We start from the raw sequence: 15,301 nt of genomic DNA, 5'->3' as shown, positions 1-15,301 counted from the left end.
GGGAATGGGGGGGAACAACATTTCTGAAGTTCAAGCTTCTAAGACCCTGGGAGGGGACCTAGCAGTTGTGTGTTTGTAATTTTCTATTTGTTTTTTATTAAAGAAGAATTATGTAAATGTCAGACCTTACAAAACATATATCCACCCCTGGGCCCCAAATATCAACTCACTTTTCCATTGTATTTGGGGCCTTTTTATAATTTTTGTCTTTTTTTTTTTTTTGAGACGGAGTCTCACTCTGTTGCCCAGGCTGGAGTGCAGTGGCGTGATCTCGGCCCGCTGCAACCTCTGCCTCTGGGGTTCAAGCGATTCTCCTGCCTCAGCCTGCTAAGTAGCTGGGGTTACAGGCACCCGCCACCATGCCCAGCTAATTTTTGTATTTTTAGTGGAGACAGGGTTTCACCATGTTGGCCAGGCTGATCTTGAACTCCTGACCTCAAGTGATCTGCCCGCCTCGGCCTCCCAAAGAGCTGGGATTACAGGCATGAACCACCACGCCCAGCCAATTTTTGTCTTTTTTTTTTTTTTTTTTTTTGAGAGGGAGTCTCGCTCTGTCGCCCAGGCTGGAGTGCAGTGGCATGATCTTGGCTCACTGCAAGCTCCGCCTCCCGGGTTCACGCCATTCTCCTGCCTCAGTCTCCTGAGTAGCTGGGACTACAGGTGCCCACCACCATGCCCGGCTAATTTTTTGTATTTTTAGTAGAAAAAGGGTTTCATAGTGTTAGCCAGGATGGTCTCGATCTGCTGACCTCGTGATCTGCCCGCCTCAGCCTCCCAAAGTGCTGGGATTACAAGCGTGAGCCACCGTGCCCAGCCATCTTTTTTTTTTTTTTTTTTTTTTTTTAACAGAGAGGGTCTCACTCCATTGCCCAGGCTGGAGTGAGGTGGTGCAATCATAGCTCACTGTAGCCTGGAACTCCTGGGCTCCAGTGATCCTCCTGCCTCAGCCTCCCGAGTAGCTGGGACTACAGGTGCACACCATGCCCAGCTAATTTTTTATTTTTATTTTCTATAGAGACTGGGATCTTGTTATGTTGCCCAGGCTAGTCTTGAACTCCTGGCCTTAAGCCATTCTCCCGCCTTGGCCTTTTAAATACTTGGCTCTGCTTCATGACTTTTCTGTGATATGGGCTTTCTCCTGCCTGGAGTGGGCTTCCCCAGTTTTTGGTATCATATTTATATCAGCATTCAGACTTCATCTCCGGAGGCAGAGGTTTCCTGAGCCACAGCTGCCTGGTGGCAGAGGCTGTACCATCCACCACCTGCACTTTGCCTTTGCACCCTGGGGAACCCGTTGGAAATGAGCACTATGAAAAGGTGGTGGCTGACCCTCTGCCAGTGTGTGCTGCCTGGAGGCTTCTAAGCCTGGGGCATCTGGAGAGGCGCTTTGGAGCCGGGTTGTGCAGCTCTCATGGATGGTTAATAAGTGCCGGCTGGAGAGGCTCTTTGAGGGGTTTTGTTCTGTGATTCCAAGTACTCACTTTGAAAACTGACCACGGGAGACTGAGGTCAGACTCGAGGGCGATTTGAAGCCGCTGGTGTGGTGTGCACAGGCCAGGCCGCACGTTTGTGATGTGAGCACTGTCTGAAAATGCTTTTGTTGTAAATGAAACCGAGGCCTTTGATGAGTCCGTGGGGGAAGCTGCGGCCGGCTCTGAGCTTCTTAGGATTTGACAAGGCCACTCGTTGCACCTTCCTCAGAGGAAGAGAAACAAAGGCTTTGCTCCTTTACTCCTTTATGGCCTGGCTCGATGGAACCTCAAGGATCCATCTGCTTATGACCTGTACTGGGAACTCCGTGACACCTGTTACAGCAAATTCACCTCTTCAGAAAGCCAGGCACAGCGAAAGCCTTTGCCGTGGTGAAGTGTCCGCAGTGGGCTATAGGAACAGGAGAAGGGCCAACCACCCACCCCGCAGGGCAGACGTCCGCGTTGGGAACCCAGTCTCTGGTGTGCGAAGCTGTCGGAAGTATTTCTGAAGAGTTCAAGGTCCTCGGAGAAAGCGCAGCTGCTGGCTGACCTGGGCTGGTTCTGGAGGAAGCGAGTGGTGGTCTGATTTCAGGACTCACCCATGACAGCTCTGGCGGGCAGTGAGAGGCTCCAGAGAAGACGACCCACGCCCCGGTGATATTAGAAAGAGGCCAGTTCGCAGTGTCAGCTTTGGAGGCCGGGACGGTTCCACTGTTTAGTTTCCTAAGGGACAGTGTGGCTCCTTTTCTTTGGAGGGGTTCCCTGGTTGCTTTCTGTGGCCCTAGGCAGCCACCGTCCTTTCCAGAAGCCTTTTGCAGCGCCCACAGCGCGACGAGTGAGTCAAGCCTGGACAGTGTCAGTTGGCTGCTGCGGGGTTTAGTACTGACCCCAGTCGCGGTGGCAGGCGACCTGTGCTGTGTTCACTGGGACCTGGCCACTCTTTCCAGAGCTTTCCAGAAAATAGGCTTTCCTCCTGGCTCACTCGTCTGCCGCCTTTGTCTTTGGTGAGAACATGAGCACGGAAGTGGGGTACAGTAATGGGGAGATGTGTGCGCAGTTTTCCAGTATTTTCCTGCCTTGCAGTCCAGCCTCACCTTTTACAAATCGGAGACCTGCCTTCCTTTTTCTCTGCCCTCCTGCCCCCACAGAGGTTCTGGAGGGAGACTGAGAAACCATCTGGAACTCCTGGCCCTGGGCACGCTAAGGACATTAGAAGTGTGATTGTATGACACGCCAACGCGTCCCAGGCTGTTTTCCAGTTTCCCCAGGAGACTGCATCTCTGTGGCCTGGAGCGCCGGGCACCCGCGGCCTGTGGTGGGCGGGACGCACGCATTCCGGCCATGCCTGCACCGGCTCGAGAGGGGCCCTTTGTGCCCGCTGTGCTTGCGAGGCCACTCAGTGCTGCCATCCCAGGGAGCATCTCCTTCAAGCCAGGACGGGTCTCTTGCCCAGAGGGGTAGATTCTGGGGGTTTGTGTCTGGAATGCCTGATGGTCTATTCTGTCAACGTGGCTGCGATTCGCCTGTTTTCCTGGTTCCACTGTGTTTGTGACCCATTTCCCACGTCGCAGCCTGTGGGGTAGGAGACACGAGGTTTACGGAGAAGCGAAGCTTTGCCCTCGGGCTGCCCGCTGCTCTTCTGTGGCTGTGGCGGTGCTGGGGGCGGCTCCGGGTGGGGCGCTCCTTGATGCTCACTGCACACGGGCGCTGCGCCCAGCACTTTCCAGAAATCCAAGCCCTGCAGCGGAGCGTGTCTTACTTAGGCGACCTCATTGTGTTTCCCAGTAATGGCTTTCCTTGAAGGGCGCTCCAGCCCGTTTAGTCCTCTCGGTCTCTGGTGGCCCTGCAGGCTCCAGCCACATCCTCTGCTCAGGTGCTCTGGTGGCAGGTCTGCGGGGCCAGGATGCCCACGGCCTGTTATGTCCATTAGATTTTGAGATGGGGTCTTGCTCTGCTGCCTGGGCTGGAGGGCCGTGGCACGATCATAGCTCACTGCAATCTTGAACTCCTGGGCTCAAGCCATCCTCCAGCCTCAGCCTTCAGAGCAGTGGGTACAGTGCACACCACCATGCCTGGCTAATTTTTAAATTTTTTGTAGAGCCGGGGTCTTACTATGTTTCCCAGGCTGGTCTGGAGCTCCCGGGCTCAAGCCGTCCTCCCACCTTGGCCTTCTAAAGCGCTGGGATGACGGGCAGGAGTCACCGCCTGTGGCCTCATTTGCTCTTGGTGGTCGCGATGGTTGGCGCTAGCCTCTCTCACTTTTTCTCCCAGGTCACGGCCTCCCCACATCCTTCGGCTGAAGCCCGCGGTCCTCATCCATGAAGCCTCACCCACCATGTTTTATGGGACGCACTTCATCATGTCCCCGCCCACCAAGAGCAAACTGAAGCGGCAGAGCCAGCTGTTGTCCAGCATGCTGTCCCGGACGCTGAGCTACAAGTACCGGGACCTGGACTCCACCTTCTCCAGCCTGGGCGCCAGCGACGACCCCGCCGAGCTCTCCACCCAGCTCTCGGCCCCTGGTGTCCTGAAGGTGTTTGGGGACAGTGTCTGCACAGGAACCCACTACAAGAGCGTCCTGGCCACTGGCACCTCCAGCGCCCGTGAGCTGGTGAAGGAGGCGCTGGAGCGGTACGCCCTGGACCCCAGGCAGGCCGGCCAGTACGTGCTGTGTGACGTGGTGGGCCAAGCCGGCGATGCCGGGCAGCGGTGGCAGGCCCGGTGCTTTCGGGTGTTTGGGGACAGTGAGAAGCCCCTCTTGATCCAGGAATTATGGAAACCCCGAGAAGGTTTATCCCGGAGGTTTGAGCTGAGGAAGAAGTCGGACGTGGAGGAGCTGGCAGCCAAGGAGGTGGACACCATCACGGCAGGTGAGGGGGGCCACAGGTTCAGGAAGAGCCGTGGGTCTGAATGCTGAGAAGGCCAGCCGAGGTAGGCGGAGAAGGAGTGGTGCAGGGGACACGCGTGGGGCGGGCTCGCTCTGCAGGAGGCAGTCGGAGCCCGTGTCCTGGATGTTTGAAGGCTTCCTCTTTTGTTTTCTGAGACAGGGTCTTGCTCTGTCACCCAGGCTGGAGTGCAGCGGCACAACCACAGCTCATTGCAGCCTCCTGGGCTCAAGCGATCCTCCCACCTCAGCCTCCTGAGTAGCTAGGACTATAGGTGCACCACCACACCCAGCTAATTTTTTACTTTTTGTAGAGACAGGAGTCTCGCTGTGATACCCAGGCTAGTCTTGACCTCCTTCCCTCAAGCGATCCTCCTACTTTGGCCTCCCAAAGGTTTCGTCTTAAACTCACCATTTTCACCTCAGCTGTCTGGGAAGTCGTAGTTTGTCTACATGGCAGGAGCCTGGCTGGTGTTCCTCAGAGGCTCCTGATATATTCTTGCAATATTTGAGGCCATATCTGTTCTTTTGTCTGATCAGATTATTGTCCAGCTCTCCAGCAGTCATCTCATTGACCACAGCAACCACGCACGCCTTGTTAAATACAGGGTCCCGCCAAGTCCCTTAGCACCTGCAACCTTGTCGGGGAGTTTTTGGGGCAATGAAGTGAAAAGACAATCAAGGAATCCGTCCCAGGCCAAAACCTACGTGGCTTTGCCGGGTTGCAAGGTCTCCAGAGGTGACCACGGTGCACTCGGCGTACCGTGGGTCTGTGGGTGCCTGGGCGGTGGGAGGCCTTCCTGAGGAGGGCCTGGCCACGGGCAGCCGATCATTATCAGTCTGAGGAGTGCCGAGAGCGCGGGCGGTGTTGAGTGCCTGCCGCAGGGCTTGATAGCCTCGGGGCCTGGGGCCCACTGTGTCTGGTGATTTATTCACTTGGTGGAAAGAAGTTGATTATCTTAATAGGTGTGTGTCATAAAAAATAATTTTGGCCGGGCGCGGTGGCTCACACCTGTAATCCCAGCACTTTGGGAGGCCAACGCAGGTGGATCACCTGAGGTCAGGAGTTGGAGACCAGCCTGGCCAACATGGTGAAACCCCGTATCTACTAAAAATACAAAAATAAGCCAGGCGTGGTGGCAGGCGCCTGTAATCCCAGCTACTCAGGAGGCTCAGGCAGGAGAATCGCTTGAACCTGGGAGGCGGAGGTTGCAGTGAGCCGAGATCATGCCATTGCTCTCCAGCCTGGGCAACAAGAACGAAACTCAGTCTGAAATATAAATAAATAAATAAAATAAATTTGGCCGGGTGTGGTGGCTCACACCTGTAATCTCAACACTTTGAGAGGCCAAGGTAGGAGGATCGCTTGAGCCTAGGAGTTTGAGAGCAGCCTGGGTAACATAGTGAGGCCCCATCTCTACAAACAATAAAAAAATTAGCCAGGCATGGTGGTGCATACCTATGGTCCCAGCTCCTCAGGAGGCTGAGGTGGGAAGATGGCTTGAGCTGCAGATGCTGCAGCCCGGATTGTACCACTGCACTCCAGCCCAGGCAACAGAGTGAGACCCTGTCTCAAAAAAATAACAATAAAAAGAGTAACTTGTGGTTGCTTTAATTATGGCTCTTAAAGTCTGCTCAGACAAGCACCCCCAATTGCCTGCACCTGGGGATCCTTCCTCCACCCAAAGGTCGCCACTTCTGGGATTTGGTTTTCATCCTGACCCTGCCATGTCACGATCCGGTGGTCCCTTGGAAGGACAGGTGATCTGGTGGCAGAGATGGGGTCCCTCCCCTCCTGATGCAAAAAGACCTCCTGTGAGGCCAGGAAACCCGACAGGGAGGAGGCGCATGGTGGGATGTTTCCTGCATGGGAACAAAGGCTCTTCAATGTCAGACACAGAATTTCAGTCATTCTTCCACCACGCGTCGCCTCTGCCAAGCGGAGGGCAAAAAGCGAGTGGGACAGGGCCACCTTGGGGCTGCAGAGCACGGGCCAGGGTTGCTGCTGTGTGGCTGGGGATCAGCCTGGCCTGTCCTCAGGCCATTGCGTTGTGTGTCACCGGGCGAGGAGGAGCCCTGGGAAGGCCCGCCTTCTTCACAGGTGCTGGGTGACTGCCAGTGTAGGACGGTGGGGCCAGAGTGCATGTTGCAGGAGACAGGAGCTTGTCTGAGGCTCACGTGCTTCTTTTTTTTTTTTTTTGAGATGGAGTCTCTCTCTGTCACCCAGGCTGGAGTGCAATGGCATGATCTCAGCTCACTGCAACCTCTGCCTCCCAGGTTCAAACGATTCTCCTGCCTCAGCCTCCTGAATAGCTGGGATTACCGCATGCACCACCATGCCTGGCTAATTTTGTTGTTGTTGTTGTTGTTGTTGTTTGAGACAGAGTCTCACTCTGTGGCCCAGGCTGGAGTGCAGTGGCGCAATCTCGGCTCACTGTAAGCTCCGCCTCCCGGGTTCACACCATTCTCCTGCCTCAGCCTCCCGAGTAGCTGGGACTACAGGCGCCTGCCACCACGCCCAGCAAATTTTTTGTATTTTTAGTAGAGATGGGGTTTCACCATGTTAGCCAGGATGGTCTCGATCTCCTGACCTCATGATCCGCCCGCCTCGGCCTCCCAAAGTGCTGGGATTACAGGCGTGAGCCACCGCACCCGGCCAATTTTTGTATTTTTAGTAGAGATGGGGTTTCACCATGTTGGCCAGGCTGGTCTCGAACTCCGGACCTCAGGTGATCTGCCCACCTTGGCCTCCTAAAGTGCTGGGATTACAGGTGTGAGCCACCACACCTGGCCAAGCTCACGCACTTCTTTTGGAATCATTCCTGTTAAATTATTCTGGGCAAGCAAAAGCGCCCCTGCTCACAGCCTGTCTAAGCTCGTGGCGGTTTTCCAAACCTGCCAAAGAGAGTCCATCAGGCTGCCCAGCCATACTGACACACTCATCTGGGCTGGAGCAGGTTGTGTTACCTACCCAGAGCTGGCCACCTGGGCCTCGGGGACTCATCCTTCCTTGCTGACCTTCTCTGGCTGTGGCCCAGGGACTCCTGTAACCCTCAGCCATGCCAAGAAGGTTCACCAAGGCAGCTGGGTGGTTTGAGATGGAGCGGCTGGTAGAGGCATGCACACATGCTTCTGCTCATTACAGAACGGTTATTGAGCCTCTGCATGAAGCTGGGGGAAGGCTAGACCCGGGGGGTCCCCATGTGGATAAGCCAGGCTCCGCTGGGGATGACCCCGCACAGACCCCACTGTAGCTGGACAGCCCCGCCTCAAATGGGCCCGCGCCCAGAAGCTTTGCGCTAGAGCGTGTTCGGTTGTTGTGGTGACACATGGGTACCTGGACAGAGAAATGTCCACACAGGTGCTCACACACACAGTCTCCCACTTGGAACTGTTCCCTGCGTGAGACACCTGCACGGCCTTTCCGTGGGTTGGAGGTGGCCTCTGTGCGCATCCCTGGAACCCGCCTCTGTGAGGTCTCTCCTGCTGGCTTGGAGGCATGGAACGGGGAGGGCGCTGAGCCTTTGCTGTGTCCCACGTCCCCCTGAGTGAGTTTGCAGCCGGCACTAGGCGATTCCTCCCTCGCCCCTCCAAGGGGAACGACTGAGAGCCAGAGAAGGGGAGGAGGTGGGAAGCCGAGGGGTTTTTTACTGTAGCAGCTTCTCCAGCAGCCATGGGCACCAGCCTGCCTCAGGTTGGAGTGACGTGGAAGAATCGTGGTGGGGAGGCTTTCCTGACACCCACCGTGTCCTCTCCATTACATACCTCCGGTGATGGTGAGCTCTGCGCCTTCCAGCAGCCCGCCTGTCCTGCGCCTCCCTGGGCACCGATGGGGCTGCTGTGGTGTCTGTTTGTCCTGAGAGCGGCCCTCAGTGTGGGGCATGCGTCACTGTGTCGCTTTGGGGGAAGGTGGGGGGCTGCAGTGAAACAAATCCTACTGAAGTGGGTGGTGTAGTTTCAAAAGGATGGCGGGATGGCAGGATCACATCTGCCCCCGCAGGGCAGGCCCAGTGAGGTCCAGCGCACGCCAGGGCCCCTTCAGCTCCTGCATTCTCTCCCAAGAGGACCCAGCGTGGGGCTGTCACTGATCCCTGGTGAGATAACAGTCCGATCTCACCTGGAAAAAGTGGCGAGAAAGGGAAGGGACCCCTGGCCTGTGCATGTGGTGATGTGGTGTGCACGTGTGACTGTGTGTGTGTGTGGTGTGCATGTGTGTGCATGCATGTGTGACCATGTACGTTTGTGTTAACGAGTCCAGCCCCAGGTTGCTCAACACTGTAACACTGTTTTTCAATAATTTCCCATTACTCCTATGGTAAGAGTCACACTTGGCCGGGCGCGGTGGCTCACGCGTGTAATCCGAGCACTTTGGGAGGCCGAGGCAGGCAGATCAATTGAAGTCAGGAGTTCAAGACCAGTCTGACCAACATGGTGAAACCCCGTCTCTACTGAAAATATAAAAGAATTAGCCGGGCATGATGGTGCATACCTGTAATCCCAGCTACTTGGGAGGCAGAGAATCGCTTGAACCCAGGAGGCGGAGGTTGTAGTGAACTGAGATCACACCACTGCACTCCAGCCTGGGTGACAGAGCGAGACTCTGACTCAAAAGAAAAACAGAGTCACATTGGTTCTGGGTTGGGCTAACGGGTTGCACCATTTCAGGGGAAGCATTTCGCCAGAGTCTCTCAGGGCTCTCCCCTGCCCCTCACCTCGGACTCCCCTACAGAGTCAGGTGGGGAAGGTGTCAGCCAGGCGCTTCCTGCCGGTTCACTCATCACTTAGTTCACTGCTACCCCCCTGTAGAAATGCACGCAGGCACTTTGGGTTTTTGTTTTCCATAAATGTCTCCTTCTCATGGCCACCAGGTCCCCCCTGATTTCCAGAGTCACAAAACCTAGAGGGTCTCTTCCAGGAGGAGGCTGGTGCTGGAGGTGTGGCCGGGCTGGAAGTGGCTCTCACTCCCCTTTCCTAGAAGGCTGTATTTAGGGCTGGTGCCCCACGGAGAGGGCCTGGGTCCTGTCACCGAGATAAGACAGCAGTCACTTAGGTGCACTGGGGAGGGGCGATGACAGGGCCATGTGGTTTTTGTCAGGGGCTGGGGAACGGTGAGGGGAGGCTTGGTTTGCCTTTGCAGCAGGGGTAAGTGTTAAACCCGCGCAGAGCCCCGGGAGGGCTGGCCTTCCTTGCTTTCTCCCTTCCTCCCGTTACATTTTAGGTTGGGGCATCTTTGCTGAGGGAGGCGTCCGTGGTTGCAGGGCGATGAGCAGTGTCCCTGGCTCCTGTGCCCCCATCCCCAAGTTGTAACAACCAAACATGTCTGCAGACATGGCCAGATGTTCCCTGGAGGCAGACCTGCCCTCGATTGAGAGCTGCAGTATTGGACCTGGCTGCCTGGACTCGGTCACACGAGCCCCTGCCCACTGGGACCATGTGGCTGAGTACCCGCCCCAGGCCCTCAGGCCTGATCCACAGTGGCGACATTTGTTTCTCCTGGGCCACTCTCGGAGGGGCTGGGTGCCTGGCAAACCCAGGGTCTCAGGGATGGTGACGTGCAGAGTCTTGGCATTCATGCGTTCCTGGAGACAGGGACATCACCGTGGCTTTGGATACCCCCTTTGTAAAGAGGCACCCTAGAGAGTTTGTAAAGCCGCCGAGGTTTAGCTAGGAAGGTTCAGGCTAAACAAAGCCTGGGAACACCACCCCAGCACTCACTGGGCTTTTGACTGAAAAACAGCCCATCCAATGTCTGGTATACAGTAGGTACTTATTAAATACCTGTGGAAGGGTTGGTGCCCTGAGGAGAGGAGGCCCCTCTGTGGGTCTTAGCTCCTATGCGTCTGCAAGACTCCCGAGTGGGGTCCGTTTTCTTTGTGTGTGTGTGGGAGGGTGGTGTGGGGACGGTGTGGCCGTCCAGGAGTGTGGATGTGGCTTGAGCGACGGAGGAACCTGCAGCCCTGGCCACCCGGCGGCGTGGTGGGCTGCCCTCCTGCCCCCAGTGCTGCGATGGAGCTGGCAGGCGGGTGGCAGGTCTGTGTTGTCACTGAGTGCCAGCTCTGAGTTTGCATTTGTCGTCCCGCCTTGTCACTCAGGACAGGTAGCAGGACTCGGCCTCCCCGATGACAGCCAGGGGTGTTCGGGCCGCAGGGACTGTTGTGTGCATGCGGGAAGCACCGCTGCCTTCCTCTGCCGACGGGGTGCCGTGAGTTCTGTCCTCCCTTGTCCGCAAACCTCTTTGTGGTTGTTTTCATTTGAAATATTTTTCTTCCGCTATGACTCTGACTTGAAAATAACTCTTATCTTAGCACAGTGGAGGTGAAAGGATTGCTTTTCCTCTTTTTACATGGGAATAACTCACTGCCACTTAACTGGGACTTCCCTTCCAGTGGATTCCCAATGACAGAGTCACAGTGGGAAATGTTCATTGTATGTGGTCTGGCTAAAAACAAAACAACCCCAAACCTTTTTTCACCAGCCTAAAACTAGAAAAGTTATTGAACTTTAAAGACATGTTTGAGCATTTCCAATTCAAAGAGAAAATAAAGTTGAATGGTTAGTTGCTCACAGCCAGTTTCATCCTTCAGTTTACTGCTTACACTTAAAAAATCAGTAACCTTCAGTTTGATCATAGAGGCACCGTTGACAGCCTTGTTGTCCCCTGAGCTGAGTGAGTCCCGGAGGGGCAGCACCCCCTCCTGCCCTGGGGACTCGGGTGACGTCCAGCTACGTTCCATAAGGGGCCACTGACAGAGTTTAGCATTAACACCAAAAACACAGGGGGATGTTGTCGCTGGTGTGAACTGTTTGAAAGACATAAAATAGTCGGGCACGGTGGCTCACACCTGTAATCCCAGCACTTTGGGAGGCCGAGGAGGGTGGATCACCTGAGGTCAGGAGTTCCAGACCAGCCTGGCTAACATGGTGAAACCCCGTCTCTACTAAAAATATAAAAAATTAGCCAGGCATGGCGGTGGGCACCTGTAATCCCAGCTACTTGGGAGGCTGAGGCAGGAGAATTGCTTGAACCTGGGAGGTGGAGCTTGCAATGAGCTGAGACTGTGCCACTGCGCTCCAGCCTGGGCAAGAGAGCGAGACTCCATCTCAAAGAAACAAAACAAAACAAAACAAAAAACCACGTTAATATCTGTTGGTTCCCAACAGTGACCTATAATGTTGGTTGAAAGATGTTTGGGGATCTGTTTAAATCATATTGAGTAGTGTCTCTCATGGTTTTAGAGAATATACTGACAGAGAATGTATCGTTCTTTTGTTTTGAGGGTTTAAGTGGCAGAAGTGTTTTCAGAGGTTTCAGATATATACAGACTGAGAGGTCAGCTCGCCCTGCGCCCCCTTCCCTGCCGTGCTGTCCTTGCAAGACTTGGTGTCCGTCTTTGTTTTTGTTGTTGTTGTTTGAGACAGGGACTTACTCTGTTGCCCAGGCTAGAGTGCAGTGGTGCAATCATGGCTCACTGCAGCCTCGATCTCCTGGGCCCAAGCGATCCTCCCACCTCAGCCCCTCTGAGTAGCTGAGAACACAGGCACATGCCAACACACTCGACTTATTTCTTTATTTTATTTTTTTTGGTAGAGATGAGGTCTCACTATGTTGCCCAGGATGGTCTTGAACTCCTGAGTTCAGGTGGTCCTCCTGCCTTGGCCTCCCAAAGTGCCGGGATTTCAGGTGTGAGCCACTGCACCTGGCCTGAGTGTCCATCTTTGCGAAAGAGTCAGATTCTCGAATGCCTATGATAGGTTTGAACAAGACAAGCAAGAGTGGGAGGGATTGACCTTATTAGTCTTGAGACATACCTTAAAGCCATGGTGATTGAAACTATGTGGTTTTAGGGGCAGGAAGAGACAAATAAAGCAATGGAACAGAAGAGAGAGTGCAGATGCAGACCAAATACCCTGTGGGAATTGGGTGGGCTATAGCATGCATCATAAATCCTGGGGAAAGAATTTTGTAAATTATGTTGGGATAACTGGCTTCAGCTATATGGAAAAAAAAAAAAAGGAAATTGGGTCCTTCCTCTAAATGCATCAGAGACCTACGTGTCAAAGGTAAAATTATATAGCCAAATGAAAGATTTCATAAAGAAGGCTTAAAAAGTGCAAAGTGGTTGGGCATTGTGGCTCACGCCTGTAATCCTAGCACTTTGGGAGGCTGAAGTGAGAGGATCACTTGGGCCAGGAGTTGAAGCCCAGCCCGGGCAACATAATGAGACTCTGTCTCTACAAAAAAATATGAAAATTAGCTGTGTGTGGTGCCACAGGCCTGTAGTCCCAGCTACTCAGGGGGCTAAGGTGGGAGGATCACTTGAGCCCAGAAGGTCAAGGCTGCAGTGAGCTGTGATCATGCCACTACACTCCAGCCTGGGCAACAGGGCAAGACCTCATCTGTTTTTGTTTGTTTGTTTGTCTTTTGAGATGGAGTCTTGCTCTGTCACTCAGGCTGGAGTGCAGTGGTGCAATCTCAGCTCACTGCAACCTCCACTTCTCGGGTTCAGCCCATTCTCCTGCCTCAGCCTCCTGAATAGCTGGGATCACAGACAGCTGCCATGAGGCCCGGCTAATTTTTGTATTTTTAGTAAAGACAGGGTTTCACCATGTTAGTCAGGCTGGTCTTGAACTCCTGACCTCAAATGATCTGCCTGCCTCGGCCTCCCAAAGTGCTGGGATTACAGGCATAAGCCACTGTGCCCAGCCTGTTTTTTTGTTTTGTTTTGTTTTTAAAGTGCAATCTGTAAGGAAAAAAAGTAGATAGATTTGACTATATCAAAATTCAAAATTTTTCTTTGACCAAGGACACTGTATAGATAAAAGATAGGTGATATACTAGAAGAAAATGTTTGCAATATCTAAAACTGATGTGATGAATAACTAGAATAAAGTAATGCATGTCTAAAGATCAGCAAGAAAATGGCAAAACATCCACTAGAAAACGTGAAGCTGGCACAAGTTTGCAGCTGGAGGAAGGTGAAGCAAGCGTGGCTAACACACACGATAGGGGAGGCTAGCTTCACTGATGCCGTTGCCACCCACAGCTGGCTCTGGCTGCAGAGGAAGCTAGACAAAGATTTCGGCTCTGCACCCTCTAGTACAAGGCAAAGAAGTTGTGAGGGTTGCTGATAGCTAATCCAGAGGCTGCCACCCGTACACATATATGTTATTTAAAAAACAACAGTTCATGGCCAGGCAGAGTGGCTCACACCTGTAATCCCGGCACTTTGGGAGGCCGAGGCGGGCGGATCACGAGGTCAGGAGATCGAGACCATCCTGGCTAACACGGTGAAACCCTGTCTCTACTAAAAATATAGAAAATTAGCCAGGTGTGGTGGCGGGCGCCTGTAGTCCCAGCTACTCAGGAGGCTGAGGCAGGAGAATGGCGTGAACCCGGGAGGCGGAGCTTGCAGTGAGCCGAGATCATGCCACTGCACTCCAGCCTGGGCGACAGAGCGAGACTCCATCTCAAAAAAAAAAACACGGTTCATTTCCCCATAATAAGAAACCAATGATGTCAAAGTCAAAGTTATGAAAGTTAGTTTACTCTGGCCTGCAGCCATGACCGAATGCCTAATGCAGGACAGCCGTCTCACCAATATGGGGAACAAGGAAGTGCAGAGAAAGGGCCAAGCTTCTCTCTGCTTTGTGTGGCCATGGGTTTCCAATCTGTTGGCAGATGCTCTGGTGGATGGATAGGATCATTTTCTTTTTTCATTGTCATTGTCCTTGGGAACCCACTCTAGTGTATTAATGAATACCATTCCAACTTAGCTTTCATATATTTGGATTCATATGTATCCTTAATACATAAATAATATTTTGTATATGTTTAATTTACCTAAGTGGGATTGAGCTATAAAGCTCATTGCTCCTTTTGTAACTCACATTACATTATTTATTTATTTATTTATTTTAAAAATAGAGACAGGGCCTCACTATGTTGCCAGACTGGTCTCAAACTCCTGGGCTCAAGTGATCCTCCCACCTCAGCCTGCCAAAGTGCTGGGATTACAGCCATGAGCCACCACACCTGGCCTCACATTATGTTTTTGACACCTACCCATGGTGCTCTAGTCAGCTCATTGCTTTTGACTGATTCATAGTTTTCCATTATATGCCTAGACTACATATTCATTTCCTTAAGCACAGACACTCAAATTGGGTACAGCTTCTTCCTACTAAAATGGTGACACAATGAACCTGTTGAGGGCTTGTGCAGAGTTCTCGGGGGCATTCTTCCAGGAACGGAGCTGCTGGATTACAGAGCATATGTGCATGTCATTTCCTGGTGAGCATGGCTGGACAGCAGCTTCCTCAGAAGCCTCATGTGCCTGTGTGCCCCTCCACACCTTTAGGCGCTGCTTTAGTCCATTTCTTGTTGCCACAGCAGAATACCTGTGGCTGGTAATGTATAAGGAAAAGAGGTTTATTTATCTCACGGTTCCACAGGCTGCGAAGTTCCAGGGCACGGCCCTGGCTTCTGGTGAGGGCTTCTGTGCTGCATCATCACATGGCAGAAAAGGTCAAAGGGGAAGCAGACAGGTGCAAAGAGGGAAACCTGAGGGGTGCCCTGGCTTTATAGCAGCCTACTGTTCTTGGAAACCAATCCATTCTCGATCTGGTCTTGCCAGAACGAAAACTCATTTACTACGGTGAGCACAGTACCAGCCATTCATGAGGGATCTGTCCCCATGACCCAAACACCTCCTACTAGGCCTGCCTCCAGCACTGCCCCTTTGGGGATCAAATTGCAACATGAGTTTTAGTGGGGACAAACAAACCCCATCCAAACCATAGCACTGACTGTGCTGCTCTCCTCACCCCTCACTGACCCAGGATAAGTCTCCCCTGGAGACACTTTCAAATCAAAAGGCATTGCAGTGGAGTGGAGTGTTACAGGAATGCAGCCATAGAAACTCTGTAGCTGTCTTTTGTGAGCAGC

General features: G+C 53.3%; 1 protein-coding gene across 4 annotated transcripts in view; it reads left to right on the top strand.

The window, feature by feature from the left end:
- Positions 1 to 15,301, top strand: part of RADIL (Rap associating with DIL domain) — an 84,620-nt gene that overhangs the window by 1,747 nt on the left and 67,572 nt on the right. For 3 of the 4 annotated variants that reach the window (XM_034963562.4, XM_034963565.3, XM_034963564.3), the window contains exon 2: positions 3,744 to 4,342. The exons of the other annotated variant lie outside the window; for it this stretch is intronic. In XM_034963562.4, the coding sequence (XP_034819453.1) occupies positions 3,808 to 4,342 (535 nt within the window). In that variant the 5' untranslated portion in view covers positions 3,744 to 3,807. The remainder of the gene's footprint in view (positions 1 to 3,743; positions 4,343 to 15,301) is intronic. 4 annotated transcript variants of the gene reach the window in all.

This window comes from Pan paniscus, chromosome 6 (genome assembly GCF_029289425.2).
Source record: "Pan paniscus chromosome 6, NHGRI_mPanPan1-v2.0_pri, whole genome shotgun sequence".
NCBI classification, from domain to species: domain Eukaryota; kingdom Metazoa; phylum Chordata; class Mammalia; order Primates; family Hominidae; genus Pan; species Pan paniscus.
Note: the sequence above shows the minus strand (reverse complement) of the source record. Positions and strands in the feature narration are given on the sequence as shown.